Raw genomic sequence first — 23,878 nt, 5'->3', positions numbered from 1 at the left:
TACACATAGAACATCAAGCATTGATTAAATGTTACAGTCTTGCTAAGTCTCAGTCAACTTAGACTTCGTTAAGTCTCAGTCGATACTATATCCATGAGATCTTATATTAAGATCCGTGCAAAATTTTCTTTTTAGTTTTTTCTTTCTCTCTTGCATGTTATGTCACATGACTAAGATTTGATTAAATCGCAGTCGACTGAGACCAAGCCACACCCTAAATGTTATGGAGGAATTTTCTCACAAAAAGAAAAACGTTATGGAGGATTTCCTCTGTGCACTCTCATTTTTTATTTTTATTTTTGATAAAAGAAGGGCTCCCCTTTCGATTTTCATTAACAAAACCAAAGCAGTTCAAACTACTACAGTATCCAGCGAACCCTCGACCAAACCTAGCTACTAAGCATGATAATCATGAGCTCCTGTTTATTTTACCATATGTTACCCCTCTCTTCTATGTCTCCCTACCCAGCCATGTCTTAGCGCCACCCGCAATGATTTCTGGTCACCCCGAGAACTCGCACTACCCAAGCCGATGCGGCCTAGTACACGTTTGCTTTTCTCTAGTGTCACACTTTTTTTTTGCGGAAAATAGTGGGTATTTATTCCTTTGAAATAGTGTTACAGTCCGCTAATACAAAACTCTCCACATTGTCGGGAACATGGTACAACCAACACGCGGTTCTACCTCCAGTTCTCCCTACATTAGCAAGACCAGTAGCAACTCTATTTTGATTTGGACTAATTTTCAGCGGAACATACCCACGCAACTCCAGGAGCTTCTTTATCTCTATCATCAAATGTCCATAGGCAGAGCGATTAAGTGAATCATCTGTCAAGGCAGCAATGGCGACCGACGATTCTGAATGAATAACAATGGAATGATCAGATCGCTCCATACTCAGAGAGAGACCTTCCAAGACTGCACTTATCTCAGCTTCAAGGACGTCTGTGCACTGGAAAAAGTATCTATATGCTGAGAATATAACTGAACCGTCTGTATTCCTCAAGACCATGCCTGCACTAGCCTCTCCAGTGTCCTTGACGAAGTTGCCGGCGACCGACAACGCTACCCAACCTTGAGGAGGATTGGGCCATGGTTTGTATATAACCGGGTTTGGTTCGCGAGGCACCGGAGGAACGAACAAAGGGGCCTTGCCCTTGAAGATTTCTTGGACACTTCTTATTCGCTTGATCAAATGATGACAGATAACTGGCAAGGTACAGCCGGGACACTTGCATAGGCGGGATCTCCTTTCCATGTACTATATCATTTCGCAAGCTCCATATTCTCCATAGCAACATGATGATCATCGTCCTCAAGACAGTAACTCGATTTCCATAGGTAGATTTTTTCTAGATCAATTTCCATAGGTAGATTATAAGTAGTGCTTAGTTGCTACCATGATTTTTCTGACACTTGGGCCAGCTTCAAGTGACGGTTTACCCGCGCCCGTCGAGTCACGGGAGATAATCTCGTCGCATGAATGAATCCCGCGATTGGTCGTCTGGCAAAACGCGCAGCAGAATCATGAACGCGATCATAGGTACTACACACATATACTGGATGATTCTTCTGCACGCTCGCTCATTGGCTCACTGTGACCACTGATTTAATCAGCCTTGAGTTGGGCTGATCGAGTTACATGCCAGAAAGAAGGATCTAAAATTCCAATCGTGTAATCAAGATGCAACTAACCAAACTAGCTGCAAATAAGCAACAATGCTCTATCCAGCTACGAAGCTGCCAAACAGCGAAGAGAAGAGGTCAACAAACATCTTCTGCATATTTATAAAGTCCATACAACTAATTCGACCTGACAGGATCTTCACAGCATAGACCCTTGATGAAGACGAAGGAGGCTCACACGGTGTTTACGGTGTCGGCGAGTGACCGCAGTATGCATCCTAAGCCTGCTCTCTCCGTCAGTTTCTCATGGATTTTGAGGCACTGGTCGCACGTCGGCCGGTCACCAGTGGACAGACCTCTGTACAGGTACCTGCATTGGATTGCAACAGATGTTTACAGACAGTATATGCAGATTGAATGGGCAACAATATTAGAGATGCTTAAATAAAGCGAAACCTTTGAGGAAAAATATTATATTGCCAAGTAGTTGAACTACACAAACCTGAGAATGGTGCCACAAATTCTACCAGACATGAGAAATTCAAGCGAAAGACTATATATACCAGTATCATGTACAAACAATGATGGTTCAGCTTGCACACTGAGGTGAAAACAGTCAACAGAATTGATTGCCTAAAATCTGTTTTAGAGAGAAGATTCAGAGAATCCTTTTTTGATCTTCTTCAAAATCGTACCTAAAACTGATTACCTATATTTTGCTCCATTGCTTCTACATCTATTTGAACTGTGCAAATACACTCCAAGTAAACTCTACAACGCATCCAACAACGATTCAGACATTTTCCGTCATGCACCACACATTTGAAAACATAATGGCCAACATCTCGTCCAAGCACTGAACCACCGTGCTCATCATGGATTTGCACCCAGACAAATGTAGTTTCATTTATTGCATGAGCTATCAATGGTCTGTGTGGTATGGTTGTCATGAAATGCTAAGTGAGCTAATACTTGTGGCAGTAATCGACAGTTCGACACTAACTTCATCTAACAGTCATGAAACAGAAAAACTCTATGTTTCAGTGACACATTTTGGAATGCAAAACACAAATGGCACATGAAAAAACAGAAGTCGTGAAAAGAATATGCGAGGAAATGGCTGCGGCAATACTGTGACAAAGTCCAGGAAGACTAAACAAGTAAAATGTTGTGCTGTTACTGCTTACTTGGTGGCTGAACTAGGAACTAATGATCAACACCACCCAATTCCAAACAACAGACCTATACTGTGGCTCACAGCTTTAATCTGGTTCAACTACAGTAGTTGGATCTTGGCAGCAAGAAAGGGAATTAGGAAAGAAAAGGGGATGAGTCTCACTTCATGAGGATGTCATAGTACTCGGTATCCAGTGAGTTGAACATGCCATCGATGTCCCTGATCGCCATCATTGCGCGGTGCACCACGATCCAGTTTGCCGACTGCGACAAGATGAAGATACCAATATATTTATTTAGTTTTAAGACATTCCATACAAGACATGGGACAAGGAAGGACTGCCCACAGAAAACCGAACCTTGCATCGCTCGTCACGGGTCTTGAGGGGCGACCCCTCGAGCGCCGTCTTCAGGGCCTCCACCGGCTTCGACCTGCCCGTGCCGCACATTATAATCAGGAAGCAGCAGAGGAATCGGGAGGGGAGAGAGAGCGATAGGGGGCTTACTGCTTGAGGAGGGTCTCGATCTTGCGGGACTTCTGCTCGATGCGGCTGATGAGGGCCTCCAGGTTCTCGTCCGTATCGAGGTACGCCGCCGAAGACATCTCGCCGGCCACCAGGAGGGCGAGGCAGTGTTGGGTTTTCTGATTGGACCTGTAGGTAGGAGTCGACTTGTGTGTGAGTGTTATATTATCGGTGTTTGTCAAGAATGGAATTTTGCCTATTCTATTTTAGCTCAACAGCAAAGTGCAAAGTACAGTTAGCGCAGCACACTGTGGCTGGTGGCACTGCACAAATCAAAATTCACGTCCACAAAGATGGAGAGGAAACAACATGAAAATCGCGTAAAGATGAACTTCTGAACAACAACAACAACAACTAGTTTCTTTCACAAGCAGTAAAACAAACAAGAAATCACTAGTTTCTTTCAAAGATGAAGGCTAGCAAGAAGCCATCTGAAATCAAGTCTACCGCTCGAGCCGCTGCTCAGATCCTAAATTCATCACACAAGGGCATACAAAAATCCTCCTCCTTACTCCGGGACCATCGGGGCCGACCGGACCTCACCGAACCAACGCTCGCCATGGGAGCCGACCGCGCCGCCCAGCGCCTATACCCCCTGAACGCGCCGCGTCGCCCCGCCCCCGCCATCCCCTCTCATCACCGCCGACCGCCGCTGCCTCGCCGAGCCGTCGCCCAGGCGGCTGGATCCGAAGCGCGGGCACGTGCGGCGGCCGGATCTGGCTCAGCTCGACCCCTGGCGACTGGATCCACTCGTCCCCGGCCGTTTCTCGCTTTTTCTCCGGGAAAAGGGCGACGTACCTCGGCGGCGGCTCGCAGAGGGGAGAGGGGCGCCTTCCTCGGTCTCCAACGCTTCCGGGTTGTGGCGCGAGGGATGATGGCTCGGAGCAAGCTGTTAGAGATTTTCCTTTTCCACCGAATGTTAGAGTTTTTTTTTTTAAGTTTTAGTTCCCAAAAAAATAAAAATAAAATTAGTATCTCTCGGAAAATAATTAAGATTCTTTTTTACTCTAAATATGATTACTTTATTAATCAAGCATAATGTTCATAGGGATACAATTAAGGTCCGAAGGTTGCAAGGCAAAAAATGATGCCCTACATAAAGACCTAGTGCATGTGTAGCGAGGCTATGTGCCACGAAAGAGCAGATTTGAAACTGCAGGTGGATAAGAGGGGAGAGATACATTTCGCCCTCAACATAATAATTGAGGTCCTCTAATTGTATTATTCTTTTTGAGAAATTGCTCTGATTGTGCTTTTATGGGGTTGCTCTAATTCTAATCTCTACTATTTAAATAGAATACATGGTTTCTATTTCACCGCTTTTTCGTCCAACCTTCCTTATATATGTTTCACTCTTTTCTTCTCCTTTTTTATTTTTCCTCCCGTCTCTGATTTTCTCCCTAAAATAGAATCATTTGTCTCATGTTTATTAATTGGAAAGTCATTAAATTATTATCAAATACTCACTCCGTTCCTAAATATAAGTCTTTTTAGGCATTTTAAATAGACTACACCATACGGATGTATGTAGACATATTTTAAAGTGTAGATTCACTCATTTTGCTCCCTATGTAGTCACTTGTTAGAATCTATAGAAAGACTTATATTTGGGATTATCAAATACGGAGTAAGTGCTTAACAATAAAATGACAGGTAAACCATGGCGACTGCATACAAAAAATTGCTAGTAAGATTTTAGCACATCAATGTAATAATAGGCGTGCAGTCACAGCTAATCTACTACTCCCTCCGTTCCAAAATATAAAAACGTTTTTAACACTAGCATAGTGTCAAAAACATTCTTATATTCTGGGACAGAGGAAGTAGAATTTTCATACTCCCGTTGCAACACACGGGCAACTGTCTAGTTGTATTAGAAAGGGAGTAAAAAGAATTTCTGGCATGGGCCGCGGGTGGGCCATTCGGCATGGACCTAGAGGGAGTGCGGGCCCATGTAGGCCCGGGGATAGTGTACAACATGAACCTCTCTGCGTGGTAATGGACCAGCACACTCAGTGGTTCTATGACTTTCTCATCGTTTTTCTAAATATTCTGGAACCTTCCATGAACCAGTATGTGGTGTGTATTTTCTATTTATATTATATTTAGAATCTACAAATATTTTTTAAAATTCATGAATATTTTTTGATTTACGAATGTATTTTTATTGAATCGCGAACATTTTTGCAAAATTATAAAGATATTTTAAATTAAATTTGCGAACGTTTATTTCAAACACTTTTATTGGTGTGTTTGCGAGGTCAGACGGGGTCCTGCTGACACGGACCTCGCGTTTGCCTAGCCGAGGATTGGTCCAAAACCGTCGCACGGACGTCTGCCCATCGTAGGCGTCGTGTCAGCGGCCAGCTCTACTAAGCATGGTTGGCTGAGTCTGAGTGCTAGGCTCAGCGCCTCGCCGGCAAGGCCGCAAGGGCAAGGCGGGCGGTGCGGGCCAGTGTCCCGCCCGATCATCATCGCCAGCCAGACGTGGTGGATCAAGGCTGTCACGACCAATAGGCAGCTAAAACGACGTCAATGACGATGGAGGTGTCAGCGGCCTCGAATGCCATGACTACAAGGTCATTGTTCGGTTCCTCGCTTAGTTTTGTTTTAATTCAAATATCATTTGGTTTAGTTGAACTTTGTTAAATTTTACCCTTTTTAGTTGAAAATATCATCATGTTTACATGAATTTCGCCCATTTTTGTGAAAGATCAGTGTGAACAGGAATGGATGTTTGGTGCACTGGGTTGGATGGTCGCTCCCCTATCCGCTCTTAGTAAACATGTCCGAACGTGTCCGCGGACATTAGGTGTTTTTTTCTTGAATGAAGTGCATCATAGGTCATGAAACTATCTCAGAGGTGTCACGTAGATCCTTGAACTATGAAAATTGTCATCTAGGTCCTCAAAGTGCATTATGTGTGTCATCCTGGTTCTCAAACTATTTCAAAGGTGTCACATAGGTCCTTGATCTATTTTAGAAGTGTCACATATATATATACACACACTTATTGCATTTTAAGGATTTTCGAGGACCTAGATGACATTTATCATAGTTTGAGGACCTACATGACACCTTCGAAATAGTCGGAGGACCTAGGATGCACTTCACTCTTTTTCTTCTTCTTGGTAAGCATTGGAGTTGCCCTTAGACGGCAAATAAGCTTTGGTGTGATGCAAAACCACCTTTGATGTGAGTATGTGACATGGTACCACTCGGGGCAGGCATGTTGCTTTGTCAGGTTTGGGGTGTAGTAAAACTGCAAATTATAATTACACGGTTTGGAGTTCAGAGAGATCCGACGACATCGAGATGGATCTCAAAGTAAACGAACCATTCCGGCGCAACGTTGCCAACGAATTCACGGATCACGGTACCGCATCGCGTAAAATACATCATCGGCGAGCAGCAGCAGCGGTGGCAGGCACTAATTGCTCCGTCCCTCTTTTGCTCTAGAAATCGAAGGGTCGGCGCTGCGGTACCACTGCAAGCCTGTAACGCATCCGCAGTCTCGCATCATGGCGCGACCGATGATAGATCGTCGACGCGTGCGATGCGACGATGCCATTCCGCGTAGACGAATCGAACCAACGGGATGGCAACCGGGCCATGCATGCATCCACCTCATCAAGTACGCACGGCACGTCTTCAGCCGTGGGTTCACGCCGACGTATACGTACCCGAGCTGGCATTCAAACAAACACAGGAACAAATGGAAGCCCCTGGCCGAATCCCGTCGGCGACGAGAAAAAAAGCCATGGATCCCGCGTGCGTGCGTGCGTGCGTGCAGCAGCCCGTGGATCTCGCTGCGGCCGACCACGCGCCGCGCCGACGCACGCACGCATGTGCATGCGTCCGCGCCGCCGCGCCTGTCTCGCGCGCGCGATCGTCTCCGGTCGAGTTGCGTCCCGGCGGCTCCAACCGTGCCGTTGCCGGGCGCGAAAAGGATGGCAGCTTTAAAGCCGCGGGCGTGGTCCGGCACCGAACTGCCGGGCCGCGGACGGGCGCACGCCTCGCGGGCCGACCGGTCCCCGTCGGGAACACGCGGATGCCAAACATTCTTCCTGTCCTTTCCAGATCGATCTTCCATCCATGCGCGCGATGTGGACGTCAACGGCGGGCGCGCAAAAGACTGGGCCTATTTGATTTTGATTTAAAGGATTTCCTTACGAATTTTGCTTAAAAAATGGAATTGTTTGTTTGAATAGTATAGGATTGACTTCTATAAAATACTTATTTTGTCAAACTATTCTCTGTTTGTGGGCAGGCCGGCAGCTCTCTGAAGTTGGAGTAAGGTTCTTCTCGCATAGCCCCCGTCTCGGCGGCGCCTCTAGCGTTGTTGGAGGATGTTTGGAGATGTGTCTTCGACGGATCTCGCGGAAATCGATCAGTGTTTATCTTCGATGAATCCACTTGGATTCATTTCTCGTTCGTCTATGTTTGTAAGTATACATGTTGGTCCTTTTGATGTATGCTTCTATTCATTGGCGATCGTTGTTCTTCTAATGTGTTGATCGTGTGGGACCTTAGTACAACGACTTCTCGAATGTCTACTACAATAAGGTCTGTCCGACTCCGGTGAGGGAGAGGCGAAGACGGCGGCGTGCCCTCGGCCATTGCAAGGTGGTGTATGGACCTGGATGTAGTTTCTTTTACTTCATGTGTCCTTTGTACTGCCTTGATGATTGGTGAATAGATCAAAAACTTTAACAAAAAAAGGGGGGGACTACATTTATATGAAATTAACATTCACCCAAGCCTCTTGAATAGAATCTTTTGTTCTTTCTATGACAACATGACACAATCAAACAAACCAAAATCCTTTGGAATTTGAATGGACATACCATTTCAATCCCACGTTTTTACTGTTACTTTGTTTTTAGAAACCTACGAGTCAAGGATGCTCTGAATCAAATATGACATATTTTTGCTAAGTCCCCATTTAGAAGTGGTTTGGTCACTTTGCATCCTATTTTGATGGGCTCGAAAAGTGGCTCCACCAATCAACGGTCAAATTTGGTAGAAAAAATGTGAAATAGGATGCAAAGTGGTCAAACCACATCTAAATGAGGTAAGAAGAGATGCTTTTCTAATGTGAAACTTCCAATTTTTTTGGACATTTAGCAAGTACATAGTGGAATAACCAAACCACACAAAAAGCAGTTGTGTGGTTTGGGAATTGTTGCACTGACGTAAAGAACTGTCGGATTGTTTCACACGTGTCATGGGGGTGAGAGGGGATAAATGCAAACCCACATTTCCATGAGAAAGAGGATGCACTTCGTCTTCTGCATGCAGCCATCATTATTTCATACTATCGCTTCTCAAAAAGGAAATAAAAGGCCAAGTTCGGAGCCAAAGCAATGTAGATTATAGTTGCACTTGTGCTCGATTATTTCTATTGCCATAGCTTGAACAACCATCTCCAAGTGCGTACATCTAAGAGACTCCCGCGCCTCCAATTGCTAAAGTGAGCGCCCACTTACAAATCGAGTGGGTAGACATACGAATAAGCTATAAGAAACTGAAAACTCTTTTTTGGGGGTTAAATTTAGTATCATGATGACATTTCAAGTTGCCCAACATAAAGGCACACCCCTACCCAGTATTTGAGCCTAAAGTTGTCTACTACCCCCTCACAACCAATTCTCAATCGCATTGCAGATTAAACACTACAAACATAATTTGTCACAAGATACACTCAAAGGGGCAAGGGATAAATAAATGCTATATTGTTCCCTCCACAGCAAAATAACATCATTTTTTTACTACATTCCAATTGTGCTTAGCCGAGTTGTCATTAGTCAAGTCACCCATCTATATCGATACAGAAAACATTTTGATCTTAAAAGGGGCTTTGAGTTCCCTGGTAAAGTTCCTGTGAAAGTGATGATTAGCACTCACCATGTCGGCATACGATCCTAAGATATGGAGCTTCCGCTAGAACATATCGGGCTGATGTGTTAATGTGACTCTCATTAATCATTGAACCAAATGGAGCTAGTTTGTCTACTTAGCACCGGTCGTTGTCCACCAAAAGATAACGTTCAATGGCATGCTAGACGTAAAATTTGATACGAAATATGCTTCCTCTGTGCAATTTTGCGCATAATATTGTTTGCGAGCATCAGGATTTGAAACCTGATGGGCTGGGGATACCACTGTCCTCCTAACCAAGTTCGCGGTTCCTTAGCAATTCTATACATGTACTACGTGTCAATCCCTTGACAACCACCCTTGAAGAGCATCCAAACGTTGTAATCGACAAGAGATACACCCGCTACTAGTTTCATGTATCTTTGTATGTATTGCGTTAGCAATTCAGCCTCTCGCATATAGGAGTATGTTGTCACAAAATTTCATATCCAAATTTAAAAATTTGTTTGAGATACAAAAACAACAAATTTGACATAAATATGATAATGGCCAAATGTAAAGCCCAACTATTGTTATGTCATATTCAGTGTCGAATTTGTCGTTTTGATTTTCTAAGCTATATTTTGAATTTTTGTGATAATATACATTGATGTGTTATGAATGTGCTAATATATTTTAGAATCTTTTGAACATGAAATACGGATTGGGGGGAGGGGGGCTAGATAGAGAAAAATAAATTGCACTTTGCCCCCCGAGTTTTTAAACCCTGCCGCGAATTTTCCTACATGATCCAAGGGGTTCAGATTCGAAGCGAAGTGGTTACAGGAGGAAGGTTGTGAAGAGATTATAAGTAATGCTTGGTCTGCTGCTCCCCTCCAAGGGGAGTATGATCTATCAAAGAGATTAATGAAAGTAGGGAGAGATCTTTAGGACTGGGACTCTAATGTTCTAGGTAACTTGGAGAAAAGAATTAAAGCAATCAAAGTAGAACTGGAGAAAGTCAGAAGGGCCCCAGTTGACCAGACTATAGTGTCTAGAGAACACTTCTTACGGGAGAAGCTTGCTAGGCTGGAGCAGCAACAAGACACTTTTTGGAAGCAAAGAGCTCATGTTAGGTGGTTACAAGCAGGGGACAAAAACACATCCTTTTTCACGCTTTTGCCTCAGAAAGGAAAAGGAAGAATACTATAAAGGGACTTAGAAGGGAAGATGGCAAGTGGATAGAGGGTGAGAACTGCTTAAAAGAACATGTAGCAAGTTATTTTTTTTTACCTCTTCACTTCCACGGTTGGGCCAAACAGTAAAGAAGTCCTACAAGAAGTGAGGCATATAGTTTCTGAGCAAATGAATGAGAGACTATGTGCAGAGTATACTGAAGGGGAAGTAAAGGCAGTAGTATGGAGCATTGGAGACCTCAAAGCACCAGGGCCTGACGGAATGCCTGCAATTTTCTACAAAAGATTTTGGCATATTGTGGGAGACAGGGTAACAACTGAAGTTCTAAATACCCTCAAAGGCAGTCAAATGCCGGAGGGGTGGAATGATACCACAGTGGTTCTAATTCCAAAGTGTCCCAACCCACAAAGCATGAAGGACTTAAGGCCCATCAGTCTTTGCAATGTCATCTATAAGGTGATTTCTAAAGTAATCTCAAATAGACTGAAATATATTCTTCCTGATATTATATCTCCTAACCAAAGTGCATTTGTTCCGGGCCGCATAATTTCAGATAATATCCTCTTAGCATATGAACTAACACATTTTTTGCAGAGAAGAAGAAGAGGCAAGGTAGGCTATGCAGCGCTGAAACTAGACATGAGTAAAGCCTACGATCGTGTGAAATGGACTTTTTTGAAAGAAATGATGCTTAGACTGGGGTTTGCCATTGGCTGGGTAAATTTGGTGATGAAGTGTGTTACAACAGTGAGGTACCAGGTCAAGGTGAACAAGGACTTGACAGAGTTAATCATACCCCAGAGAGGGTTGCGACAGGAAGACCCTCTCTCACCCTACTTGTTCCTCCTGTGTGCAGAGGGTTTCTCATCTATGCTATACGAAGCTGAGAGGAAGGGCATCTTGTGTGGTATTAAACTCTGCAGAGAAGCACCAAGTGTGAGTCACCTCCTATTCGCAGACGATTCACTACTATTTTTTGAAGCTAATGCGAGCAATGCTAGAGCTGTGAGCTCCATACTACATAAATATGAAGCTTGTTCAGGGCAAGTTATTAATAAAGATAAATCAGCTATCCTTTTCAGTAAGAATACAGATCAAAATCATAAGAAAGAGGTGATGGACACTATGCATATACTATCTGAAGGTCTCAAAGGAAGATATTTGGGAATGCCGGCTTATGTAGGGAGGGCAAAAAAAAGAACTTTCATTTATATAAAGGAGAAGATATGGAATAAAATTCAGGGGTGGAAGGAAAAATTACTTTCGAAGTCTGGAAAGGAGGTACTTATTAAAGCGGCAGCTCAGGCTATACCAGTGTACACAATGTCCTGCTTCGATATAACTAAAGCATTATGTGAGGATCTCAGTTCCATGATCTGCAAATATTGGTGGAGCCAAATGGGCAGAGTTAACAAGATACATTGGACAAGCTGGGAGAAACTATCTAAACCAAAGAGAGTGGGAGGTCTGGGTTTCAGGGATCTACATCATTTCAACATGGCAATGTTGGCAAGACAAGCATGGCGCCTCCTCCAATCTCCTTCCTCCTTGTGTGCAAGAGTACTTGCAGCAAAATACCATCCAAAGAGTAGTATAATCAAAGCGAAGCCGAAGAATGGAATGTCGTACACATGGCGTAGCATCCTAAAAGGAGTTGAGCTTTTGAAAAAGGGATTGATTTGGCAAGTGGGCGATGGTAGAAGCATAAAGATCTGGTCAGATCCGTGGATACCAACAGGCAGTACTAGAAGAGTTACCTCTGTGAGAGGAAGACACCTGGTCACAAGAGTTGTAGAACTCATTGATCCAGCCACAAACACTTGGGACAAGCAGTTGGTGCGGCAAACCTTCAACACTGAAGATGCTGAGATAATCCTACAAATTCCAATCGAGGAGCACACTAGTGATTTCATCGCTTGGCATTATGACAAGAAAGGGTTATTTTCGGTGAAATCAGCTTATAAGGTGGCTTTGGACTGTGCAGAACAAGAATCGTCTCGGGGACAGGCATCTAGTACATGGAGTAATAATGAAGGTACAAATTTCAACTGGGGAAAACTTTGGGCCCTCCCCCTGCCAGGTAAGATACTCCACTTCTTATGGCGTCTAGCAACTTATAGTTTACCCTTAAGAATGAAACTAAAGCGGAGGGGTTTGGAAGTGGATACACGATGCCCAGCTTGCTTTAGATTTGATGAGGATGGAGGGCATTGCTTCCTGAAATGCAAATTTGTGAAAAAGATTTGGGGTTTATCCCAAATGGAACCTATCAGGCTGAATTTGTTGTTGTGCACAAATCCTCTGTGTCTATTGGAAGAAGTGTTTCGGCTGAATGAGGAGGAATGTATGAAAGTGTGTATCTTACTTTGGTTAGTTTGGCATCAAAGAAACAAAGCCAATGCTGGAGAGAAAATCAAATGCCTAGATGACATAGTATCTTCTATTAATTACCATACTTATGAATACAGGAGCCTGAAGCAGCGGAGGATGATCCCAAAGCAAACAAACATCCAAAAGTGGACTCCTCCACCAGGTGAGTTTTTGAAAGTAAATACTGATGGTGCATTTCACAAAGGAACGCATGCTGGAGGATGGGGGTTTACTGTACACTAGTAGAAAACAGGGCTTTGGTTCGGCCAGAAAAGAGCATTAATCCCGGTTGCATTACGAACCGAAACTAATGTGAGCATTAGTCCCGGTTCGAGCGGCTAGGGCACCGTACAGGCATTAGTCCCGGTTCAAATGGGACCTTTATGAAGGAAATATGCCCTAGAGGCAATAATAAAGTATCATATATTTCCTTATATCATGATAAATGTTTATTATTCATGCTAGAATTGTATTAACCGAAAACATAATACATGTGTGAATACATAGACAAACAGAGTGTCACTAGTATGCCTCTACTTGACTAGCTCGTTAATCAAAGATGGTTATGTTTCCTAGCCATAGACATGAGTTGTCATTTGATTAACGGGATCACCTCATTAGGAGAATGACGTGATTGACTTGACCCATTCCGTTAGCTTAGCACCCGATCGTTTAGTATGTTGCTATTGCTTTCTTCATGACTTATACATGTTCCTATGACTATGAGATTATGCAACTCCCGTTTACCGGAGGAACACTTTGTGTGCTACCAAACGTCACAACGTAAATGGGTGATTATAAAGGTGCTCTACAGGTGTCTCCAAAGGTACTTGTTGGGTTGGCGTATTTCGAGATTAGGATTTGTCACTCCGATTGTCGGAGAGGTATCTCTGGGCCCACTCGGTAATGCACATCACTATAAGCCTTGCAAGCATTGTGACTAATGAGTTAGTTGCGGGATGATGTATTACGGAACGAGTAAAGAGACTTGCCAGTAACGAGATTGAACTAGGTATCGAGATACCAACGATCTAATCTCGGGCAAGTAACATACCGGTGACAAAGGGAACAACGTATGTTGTTATGCGGTCTGACCGATAAAGATCTTCGTAGAATATGTGGGAGCCAATATGGGCATCCAGGTCCCGCTATTGGTTATTGACCGGAGAGGTGTCTCGGTCATGTCTACATAGTTCTCGAACCCGTAGGGTCCGCACGCTTAACGTTACGATGACAGTTTTATTGAGTTTTGATGTACCGAAGGAGTTCGGAGTCCCGGATGAGATCGGGGACATGACGAGGAGTCTCGAAATGGCCGAGACGTAAAGATCGATATATTGGACGACTATATTCGGACTTCCGAAAGGTTCCGAGTGATTCGGGTATTTTTCGGAGTACCGGAGAGTTACGGGAATACGTATTGGGCCTTATTGGGCCATACGGGAAAGAAGGAAAAGGGCCTCAAGGGTGACCGCACCCCTCCCCTTGGTTTGGTCCGAATTGGACTAGGGAAGGGGGGCGCCCCCTTCCTTCCTTCTCTTTTTCCCTTCCTCTTTTCCTATTCCATATGGGAGGTGGAATCCTACTAGGACTAGGGAGTCCTAGTAGGACTCCACACTTGGTGCGCCCCCTCCTAGGGCCGGCCTCCTCCTCCCTTGCTCCTTTATATACGGGGGCAGGGGGGCACCCCAGAGACACAACAATTGATCCTTGAGATCTCTTAGCCGTGTGCGGTGCCCCCCTCCACCATATTACACCTCGATAATACCGTTGCGGAGCTTAAGCGAAGCCCTGCGTCGGTGGAACATCATCATCGTCACCACGCCGTCGTGCTGACGAAACTCTCCCTCAACACTCGGCTGGATCGGAGTTCGAGGGACGTCATCGAGCTGAACGTGTGTAGAACTCGGAGGTGCCGTGCGTTCGGTACATGATCGGTCGGATCGTGAAGACGTACGACTACATCAATCGCGTTGTGATAACGCTTCCCCTGTCGGTCTACGAGGGTACGTGGACAACATTCTCCCCTCTCGTTGCTATGCATCACCATGATCTTGCGTGTGCGTAGGAATTTTTTTGAAATTACTACGTTCCCCAACACTTTAGTCCCGGTTGGTGCCACGAACCAGGACTAAAGGTTGCGATGCCCATTAGTACCGGTTCGTGGCACCAACCGGTACTAAAGGTTAGACCTTTAGTCCCGGTTCGAGCTACCAACCGGTACTAATGGGGTTTGAGACATTAGTACCGGTTCATGGCACGAACCGGTACTAAAGGTCCCATTTTCAAGCTCTACCCCCCCCCCCCCCCGGTCGACTTTTCAGTTTTGTAAAAAGCTAAAGAAAATGATAAAAATTTCAAAAATTAAAATCCTTCCAGATGTAGTTATGTTACTACATGTACTAGTTAGGAAAATTTAAAAACTTAAATTTGGACATGTTTTGCAAAAAGTGTAGGGAAAATGTAAAACGGCTATAACTTTTGCATACGATGTCAGAAAAAAAGTATAATATATCAAAATGTTCAGCATAAAAATCCGCATCCGATTTTGACAGCCTACGACCTGTTTGCAAATTTTTAGAATCCTCAAATTCTAAAAGGAAAAAAAGTTATGCTCAAATTTCAATTTTTTTTTTGAATTGTGGTTAAATCAGGTCAAACTTTGGTCAAACTACTTATTCAAGAAGTACTAGTATTACTAAATAATTATTCAATAATATTAGTATTACTAAATAATTATTACAGTTTTTTAGAATTTTGGTCAAATCTGGTCAAACTGTGGTCAAATCTGGTCAAACTACTTATTCAAGAAATATTAGTGTTACTACATAATTATTCAAGAATATTAGTGTTACTAAATAATTATTTCATATTTTTGAATTTTGGTCCAATCTGGTCAAACTGTGGTCAAACTATGGTCAAACTACTTATTGAAGAAATATTAGTGTTACTAAATAATTATTGTTTTTTAGAATAATAGTTTCAAACTCAAACAGTGAAACATGTGACTTCATGCTCAAGCTAAACTCCTGAGGGTTAATAGGATTGACATCTTTCTATTATTAGGTAAACAAGAAGTGCAGACTTGGAAACGAGGGGGAATAGAACCTGAAAGTTAAGCGTGCTCAGGCTGGAGTAGTCAGAGGATGGGTGACCGGCCGGGAAGTTAGATGAATGATGATGGGTGATTAGAGATTAGAGGTTAAATTAAGCAGTGATGAGGGATGATTAGAGAGTAAATTAGAAAATAATTTAGAAATTTGAAAATCGAATTTTAAAAAAAAAATCAATTTTTTTTTATAAAAATACCTTTAGTATCGGTTGGTGTTACCAACCGGGACTAAAGGTGGAGCTCCAGACAGCGGCCACGTGAACGGCCTTTAGTCCCGGTTCGTGTAAGAACCGGGACTAAAGGGGAGGCTTTAGTAATGACCCTTTAGTCCCGGTTCCAGAACCGGGACTAAAGGCCCTTATGAACCGGAACAAATTACCCTTTTTCTACTAGTGGTAAGAGATGAGTATGGTTTACTTTTAGCTGCAGGTGCAGGAAACCTGGAACACGTCTCGGATGCCCTTCATGCTGAAGCACTAGCACTACTAAATGCGCTCAATGCAACAGCCAAGATGGGTTTCAACCAAGTCATCTTCGAAATGGATTCCACAGTGCTGAAGCAAGCAATTTCAAGTGAGGACTATGACCCAGCGCCACTCGGAGCCTTGTTCCAAGAGATAAAATTTCAACTGAGGGTCGCTTTTGAGAATGTAAAACTTTATGTATGCCCTAGGTCTTGTAACAATGCAGCGCATGTCTTAGCAGCACATGGAGCTAGCTTAGGAGATGGCATGTATGAAATCTGGTTAGGCCAGTTTCCTGAACTTGTAATGAACTCTGTAGCTGGGGATTTAACCAGCAGGTCTCTGTAATTTTTTTTTAGAAAAGGAGGATGACCCCCGGCCTCTGCATCGGGGAGATGCATGCGGCCATTTTATTGATTATTCTCGAGGACCTTACAAAGTAGTACAATAATATGCCTGAATCCGCCATCTTGGCAACATATGCCGCTACTCCTATCCATATGAAGAAGGGGTGCAAGCTGGGCCATATACCCAGGCCTCTCACCTAAGCCTAACATCTAAAACTGGAAGCCCCGACCGAGCCACATACCGGGTCCGGGGCACAATCCAGTCCGACGCACTCACATGTGTCGTCGCCACCATCTTCCACTTGTCCATCTTTAGAGCAGATTGAGGTACCAACCTTGGCAGGTTCCTCCGCCATCGACGCCACCATGACGCCAAATGACGACCACCACCTATGCCAGTCCATCTCCAAGCCGAAGGAGCGCTACCACAAGATGAAGACCGGCGGTAGAATAGATGAAACGTTGCACACATTGCCGCCGCCAAACACCTCACACGCACCGCAAAGCGCCCACCGTGATTCCGGGAACCCGAGGCGACGCCTTCAAGAAGGAGCACGACGAGGGTACGACGCCATCGCCCACAAGGGGAACTAGAGCTTTCGCCCAAAAGAAGAGCACAGTGAAAGATGGGAGAGGACCTCGACAAGGCCTCCAAGAAGGGAACCGACGCCCAGCAAAGGCGTCGCCATTGTCGTGGCCTCCGCCGACGGCCAAGGGTTTCCCCCGGTCCCGCCCCCATCCCATCCACTCGGCCAAAGACCTGGCCAGAGGAGCGCACGCAGCTGAAGAAGGCGTTCGACTTCATCGAAGCAGGCACGCCGAGTGACGGGGCACCCCGACCCACTGTAGTAGACGTCCACCGAGACCTCGCCGCCCGCGCGGCCGAAGTCGCGGACCACCAGCACCCACGGCCGTCGCCCGCAGAGGCAACGCCATCCACACCACCCGAGGCCGCTGCCCCGGCATCCACCCACCGCACACATCCCGTCGAACCATGGAGAAAGACCCATACCGCCGCCACCAGGGAGCACCACACCGCGACCCAAGCCGGGCAGGACGAGGCAGGGCCACGCCGGCCAGATCCGGGCGGATCCGGCGAACCCCGGCTCACCGGCCGCCAGATCGGAGGAGCGCCCCGATCCAGGGCCGAGCCGGCCTGATGTCTCTGTAATGGAATAGCAATTGTTCCCTTCAAAAAAAAAAGGACCTCTTTGATTCGCATGATTCCTACAAAATGTAGTACAAATAATTCCTTAGCGGTTCTATGCATGTATGTACTACGTATCAATCCCTTAACAACCACCCTTGAGGCGCGTCCGAACGTTGCAACCGACAAGAGATGCACATGCTACTAGATACATGTAGTATCTTCGTGCGTATTGCGTCAGCAATCAAGCCTGTGTTGTAAGTATACTATATAGGAGTATACTATATAGGAGTATTAGACTTGCTGCATGATTGGAAGTAAAACGCCGGCCCACAAACGTGTCAATCCCTTAACAACCACAATGATCGATCGCCATGACTGAAACCTCCGCCTGCGCGCGCGCATATAAACCCGCCGTCTGCGATCGTGATCATCGCAATGATGGCGTTCGAGTAGGATTTGCAAAGCCACAATCATGCCGCGGCCCTCACAAAATTCCCTCTCGTTTCTAAAATTCTCTTCAGCTGTGATTGGTGATCGCTCGTACCTACCTAACGGAGGAGACGCCGCCATCTTAACTCCACCTGCCGACCTCACCTGCACTGTGCACTCGGACAGAGCTTCAGGGTGCTGTTTCATGTCCACTGACTTCTTCCCCGTTCCATGAGTTGGGCTACGCAGGTAGTAGACCGGTGGTTGCTGGCTCGGCCACCGCAAATCCGCGATTACAGTGGCAGTTTTGGCATGCTAAACTTCACTTGGTACCAGCAGCTAGCTAGATAGCACCGGTGGACTGGACAGGGACTGGGACTGGACTGTACTGCGGCCGTCTAGTGATCTACTCCCTCCTTCCAAAATAGATGACCCAACTTTGTACTATAGTTAGTATAAAGTTGAGTCATGTATCTTGAAACGGAGGGAGTAGTCGCGACGCGCGAGGGTGATCCCTCTCGTAGCTAGTGTCCCCGCAACCACTGGCAGGAGGAATCCAGCGAGGAGGAGATCGGCGGCAAACCGCGCCGCGAAATCATGAGCGCGATCATAGATACTACTGAATGATTCGTCTGCATGCTCCCGCGTGGCGATCGACCACTGATTTAATTAGATTTAACCGTCATCCGTCTAGGACATTTGTGCCCTGAACTTGTCTGTTTGAAGTGCAGCACACTTCTGAATATCTTCATCAGTAGTACACTGACCACAGCAAGGAAGAGAAAAGCGCACTGGTTCCCCCATGCCACGATGCACGCGATGGAGCGAAGCTGCAGGTGCAACTGCGCGGAGCATCTAGAATTCTAGCAGTAGCAGATGACTGGCTGCAGCACTAGCTAAGCTAGCTGTGCGATCTCTAACAAGGCTAACTAATTGCCCCCGGCCCACACGAGGGCCGGGGCAAACCAAAGCAAAGCGAAGCCGCACACTGATGCGTGGTGGACCAGAGCCTGGACTTTTGGAAGCGCTCATGTCCCCTGCAGGCACCGAATCATGGCTGCCCCTGCCTCAAGAACTACGTAGTAACTTGGTTCACACTCCTACCTACTAACCACTCGCTTATCTCCTGCTGTGAAGAAACTCATGTGCAAAAATGCTGGGTACAGACAATAATCAGTAGCCGTTGCAGGCCTATGGTAAAAAGCTGGGGAGGTGGCAGCGTGGTCCGGCCGGCCTCGCCTCGTCTCTCCCCGGTCTTCGATCAGTCCCCGGCCTACACATGTCTGTCGAATTCAAATCAGACGTTTTGACCTTTGTGGACCATGTTCCGTGCTCAATTAGTCCGGGTCCGTCGGTTCGTGCTACTGTAAAATAATTGCGCACTTGACACAAGTTGACAGTGTTTGTTTGCCACACAGTTTACAGCAGATGTTACTACGCAATCTGTGCCACGCAAGACAGTGAGCTACGCATTTAAAATGAACAATGTAAGGAGAAAAGAAATAGATTTAGCATGAGGTGCAAGCGTTTTCGGGATATCCTAATCGGACGGGCTCCCCGCCGGAACAGATGCCAGATTGTTATGTGACGCCGCTCGCGCTTTTCCACCGCGGCTTTGTGTCTGTCGACCGCCACCCGCGGCGAGCCTTCGCGCCATAAAAAGTGCACGCTCGGCAGCTCACTCCACATTCTCCCCCAGCCTCCCCACTGTACAGCACAGCGAGTGCAACACAAAGCCAGAGTGGAGAGCTAGCTAGCGTGAGACCTCAAGCCTGACGCCCTCTCGTGCCACGACGATGCCACCGCCGGCCTCCTGGTTCTACAGGCTGCGGCGCAAGCGAGGAGGCGACGCCGGCGAGATCGCAAGGGGCGATCGTGCTCCGGCGGTGGTGACCCCGCCGCCGTCGTCGGCGTCGTCGCGGGAGGTGCCGGTGCCGCCTCCGTGCACCCCGAACAGGGCGTCCTACTACGTCCCCAGCGGCGAGCGTGGAGCTGTCAAGGGGATTCCGATTCCGCCCAAGCGCCGGGACACGCAGTTCCCGCGCAGCCCGCAGCCGAGCGACATCATCTTCGACGTGGTCACCGTGGCGCGGGCCGCGGCCGACCGGTTCGACGGGCTCAGGGCGATGCCGGAGCTCAAGCTGCGGCCCATCCTCACCAAACCGGCCGGCAGAAAGGCGGACGGGGAGGAGGAGGAGGCCTCGGGGAGCGGCGGCGCGTCACCGACGGCCAGGGCGCGGCGGCGGCCGCGGCTCTACGTGAAGGCGAGCGGCGGGCGGATGGGGAGAAGGCCGGCGGACGCGCAGCCCCCGGCGATGGCGACCACCGGGCCGCGGAGGCGACAAGCGAGGCGGCGGCGCTGGCTGCAGGAGAGCCTGGTGGTGGTGAAGGAGTCGGCGGACCCGGAGGAGGACTTCCTGGCGAGCATGGCGGAGATGATCGCGGCCAACGACGACGTCCGCGCCTCGCCGCGGGGCCTCGAGGAGCTGCTCGCGTGCTACCTCGCCCTCAACGCCTCCGAGCACCACCGCGCCATCGTCGCCGCCTTCCGGCTTGCCTGGCTCGACGACGCGCCCACCAGCACCGCCAAGCACAGGCCGCCGCCGTCGCACGGGCTGGCTGGCTAAGCCAGCTACACACCACGTGTGCCCGTGTACAGTAGTACGAAAATGGCGGTGGTCTGTGAAAGTTTCTTGGGGCGAATCCCCATGGCCGCGGCTTGCTCGATCGATGGTTGCTCGCTGCTGCGATTCTGCAAAGCCGGAGGATCGACGAGCGCACGCGCGTCACGGGGTGCTCTGCTCTGGTTCAAGCCGTTCTCATCGATCGTGTGCTGTCTGCTGTCTTTACAGATAGGAGTAGCCGAGTAGGCCTACCTGCGTCAGAATTTGTTCATGCTGGAAGAACACCATCTCGGATTTTTCTTCTTGTTGCTGCTCCGTTGATGCTAAGTGGAGTACGGACTAGGTAGCTGTGGAAGCATCTACGCATATACGGTGTGACACGGCATGCACATGTACAAAAATTCGGGTAAGTTATTACTGATAGTACCTTTCCTAGCGTGCGTCCGACCGTTCTTTCCATCTTTTTTTTTCGAGGAAAAAAGAAAAGAAGATAAAAAGAACGTGGGATTTGTTATCTCCGTACAATAATTTGATCAATACAAGGCATCCCGGAAAGACAAGAAAATTCCACTAAAAATATAAGGTACAGCTAAGGTACAGCTGGGCATGAACCTCTGGAGAGCGATATGCACCCAAACGAAGCAAAAAGAGGCCACAATCTAGGCGCAGCCGCAAAAACATCCGAGGGAACATCACATTGATCCCCAAGGGTTAGTCTTCCGATGTCGACGCCACTAGCTGCCCACAACACCACTATTGAAAAGAGCCGGAAGATGAGGATCATTGCCTTGACGCCAACACGAAGAAACACGAGTTGCTCGCTCTTCGGACCTGAGACGGCGCAAACACCACCTATCAAATCAAATATCGGTACCCGGGATAACTACATCTTTGATGGAAGATCCAAAGGAAGCTTATTCCCCACTGTTGGAGCCGAAGCCATGGATAACCAAAGACCTAACCAAGATATATAAACTACTTAAGACACACACAACAAGGTACCAAAGTCCCCTTTTCTCGGCACGACATGAGCAGATGATGGAGGTGAGGAAACTCGATGACGCCAATGTCTAGGGCACCTGGTAGTTCCACTTGTTGGCTGCCTCTGGCGGCTAGGGTGAAATAAAAAAGGAGATTGTCTCACCTTTTACAATTTATTAAATGGTACCCCGCATATTGCTGCGGGAATTGGTTGCAATATAATTCAATGAGATTTGGTTATATGGAACATGAGTGTTTGGCTAATATTATGAGACCGAAAGTAAAATCCATATTATTTATTACATAATTCTAAAATATTTATAGAAAACAAGTAGCATCATATAGTGAAAAACATCTCTCCATGCATGGTTGCATGTTGAAGTGGGTCTTTTCGCATTTATAAAAGGCTCCATGTTGAGAGAAATGTGTTAGTGTGAGTCACATATTTAGTTATATAGTAGAATATAGGATTGACCCCATACATAAAAAAATATCCATTTCATAAAATTCACCCTTCATTCATGACGGTGTTGTTGTTGAGGAACGTAGCAGAAATTCAAAATTTTCTACGCATCACCAAGATCAATCTATGGAGTAATCTAGCAACGAGGGGAAGGGGAGTGCATCTACATACCCTTGTAGATCGCGATGCGGAAGCGTTGCAAGAATGCGGATGAAGGAGTCGTACTCGTAGCGATTCAGATCGCGGTTGATTCCGATCTAAGCGCCGAACCACGGCGCCTCCGCGTTCAACACACGTGCAACCCGGTGACGTCTCCCACGCCTTGATCCAGCAAGGAGAGAGGGAGAGGTTGGGGAAGACTCCGTCCAGCAGCAGCACGACGGCGTGGTGGTGATGGAGGAGCGTGGCACTCCAGCAGGGCTTCGCCAAGCACTGCGGGAGACGAGGAGGGAGAGGGGTAGGGCTGCGCCAAAGAGAGAGATGTTCTCATGTCTATGGCAGCCCCAAAACCCCCACTATATATAGGGGAGGGGGAGGGGTTGCGCCCCCATCTAGGGTTCCCCCCAAGGGGTGCGGCCATCCCTAGATGGGACTTGGAGGGGCGGCCAAGGGGGGAGATAGGGGGGCGCACCACTAGGTGGGCCTTAGGCCCATCTGAGCCTAGGGTTTCCCCCTTCCCCCCTTCCCTGCGCCTTGGGCCCCTTGTGGGAGGCGCACCAGCCCACCTAGGGGCTGGTCCCTTCCCACACTTGGCCCACGCAGCCCTCTGGGGCCAGTGGACCCACCTGGTGGACCCCCGGGACCCTCCCGGTGGTCCCGGTACGTTCCCGATAGCACCCGAAACTTTTCCGGTGACCAAAACAGGACTTCCCATATATAAATCTTTACCTCCGGACCATTCCGGAACTCCTCGTGACGTCCGGGATCTCATCCGGGACTCCAAACAACATTGGGTAACCACGTATATCTATTCCCTATAACCCTAGCGTCATCGAACCTTAAGTGTGTAGACCCTACGGGTTCGGGAACCATGCAGACATGACCGAGACGTTCTCCGGCCAATAACCAACAGTGGGATCTGGATACCCATGTTGGCTCCCACATGTTCCACGATGATCTCATCGGATGAACCACGATGTCGGGGATTCAATCAATCCCGTATACAATTCCCTTTGTCAATCGGTATGTTACTTGCCCGAGATTCGATCGTCGGTATCCCGATACCTTGTTCAATCTCGTTACCGGCAAGTCTCTTTACTCATTCCGTAACACATCATCCCATGATCAACTCCTTGGTCACATTATGCACATTATGATGATGTCCTACCGAGTGGGCCCAGAGATACCTCTCCGTTTACACGGAGTGACAAATTCCAGTCTCGATTCGTGCCAACCCAACAGACACTTTCGGAGATACCTGTAGTGCACCTTTATAGCCATCCAGTTACGTTGTGACGTTTGGTATACCCAAAGCATTCCTACGGTATCCGGGAGTTGCACAATCTCATGGTCTAAGGAACTGATACTTGACATTAGAAAAGCTCTTAGCAAACGA

General features: G+C 47.1%; 2 protein-coding genes across 2 annotated transcripts; one reads left to right on the top strand and one right to left on the bottom strand.

The window, feature by feature from the left end:
• Positions 1 to 1,541: 1,541 nt before the first annotated feature.
• Positions 1,542 to 4,277, bottom strand: LOC123051557 (actin-related protein 2/3 complex subunit 5A). The gene is made up of 5 exons (XM_044474465.1): positions 4,126 to 4,277; positions 3,310 to 3,456; positions 3,163 to 3,235; positions 2,967 to 3,067; positions 1,542 to 1,997 (listed from the first exon to the last, which is right to left on the bottom strand). Exons 2-5 carry the CDS (start codon positions 3,405 to 3,407, stop codon positions 1,862 to 1,864), a joined length of 408 nt encoding a protein of 135 aa, XP_044330400.1. The 5' UTR covers positions 3,408 to 3,456; positions 4,126 to 4,277; the 3' UTR covers positions 1,542 to 1,861.
• Positions 4,278 to 19,792: 15,515 nt separating this feature from the next.
• LOC123048705 (uncharacterized) lies at positions 19,793 to 21,861 on the top strand. The gene has a single exon (XM_044471748.1). It carries the CDS (start codon positions 20,052 to 20,054, stop codon positions 20,880 to 20,882), a length of 831 nt encoding a protein of 276 aa, XP_044327683.1. The 5' UTR covers positions 19,793 to 20,051; the 3' UTR covers positions 20,883 to 21,861.
• The last annotated feature ends 2,017 nt before the right edge of the window (positions 21,862 to 23,878 follow it).

The sequence above is a fragment of the Triticum aestivum genome, chromosome 2D (genome assembly GCF_018294505.1).
Source record: "Triticum aestivum cultivar Chinese Spring chromosome 2D, IWGSC CS RefSeq v2.1, whole genome shotgun sequence".
NCBI classification, from domain to species: domain Eukaryota; kingdom Viridiplantae; phylum Streptophyta; class Magnoliopsida; order Poales; family Poaceae; genus Triticum; species Triticum aestivum.
Note: the sequence above shows the minus strand (reverse complement) of the source record. Positions and strands in the feature narration are given on the sequence as shown.

Excerpts from the sequence above, each read along its gene's own strand:
- LOC123051557 (XM_044474465.1), bottom strand. The coding sequence starts at position 3,407 with ATGTCTTCGGCGGCGTACCTCGATACGGACGAGAACCTGGAGGCCCTC. Across the intron at positions 3,236-3,309 it reads ATCGAGACCCTCCTCAAGCA|GTCGAAGCCGGTGGAGGCCC; the intron begins GTAAGCCCCCTA and ends CGGCACGGGCAG. Across the intron at positions 1,998-2,966 it reads TACTATGACATCCTCATGAA|GTACCTGTACAGAGGTCTGT; the intron begins GTGAGACTCATC and ends AATCCAATGCAG.
- LOC123048705 (XM_044471748.1), top strand. The coding sequence starts at position 20,052 with ATGCCACCGCCGGCCTCCTGGTTCTACAGGCTGCGGCGCAAGCGAGGA.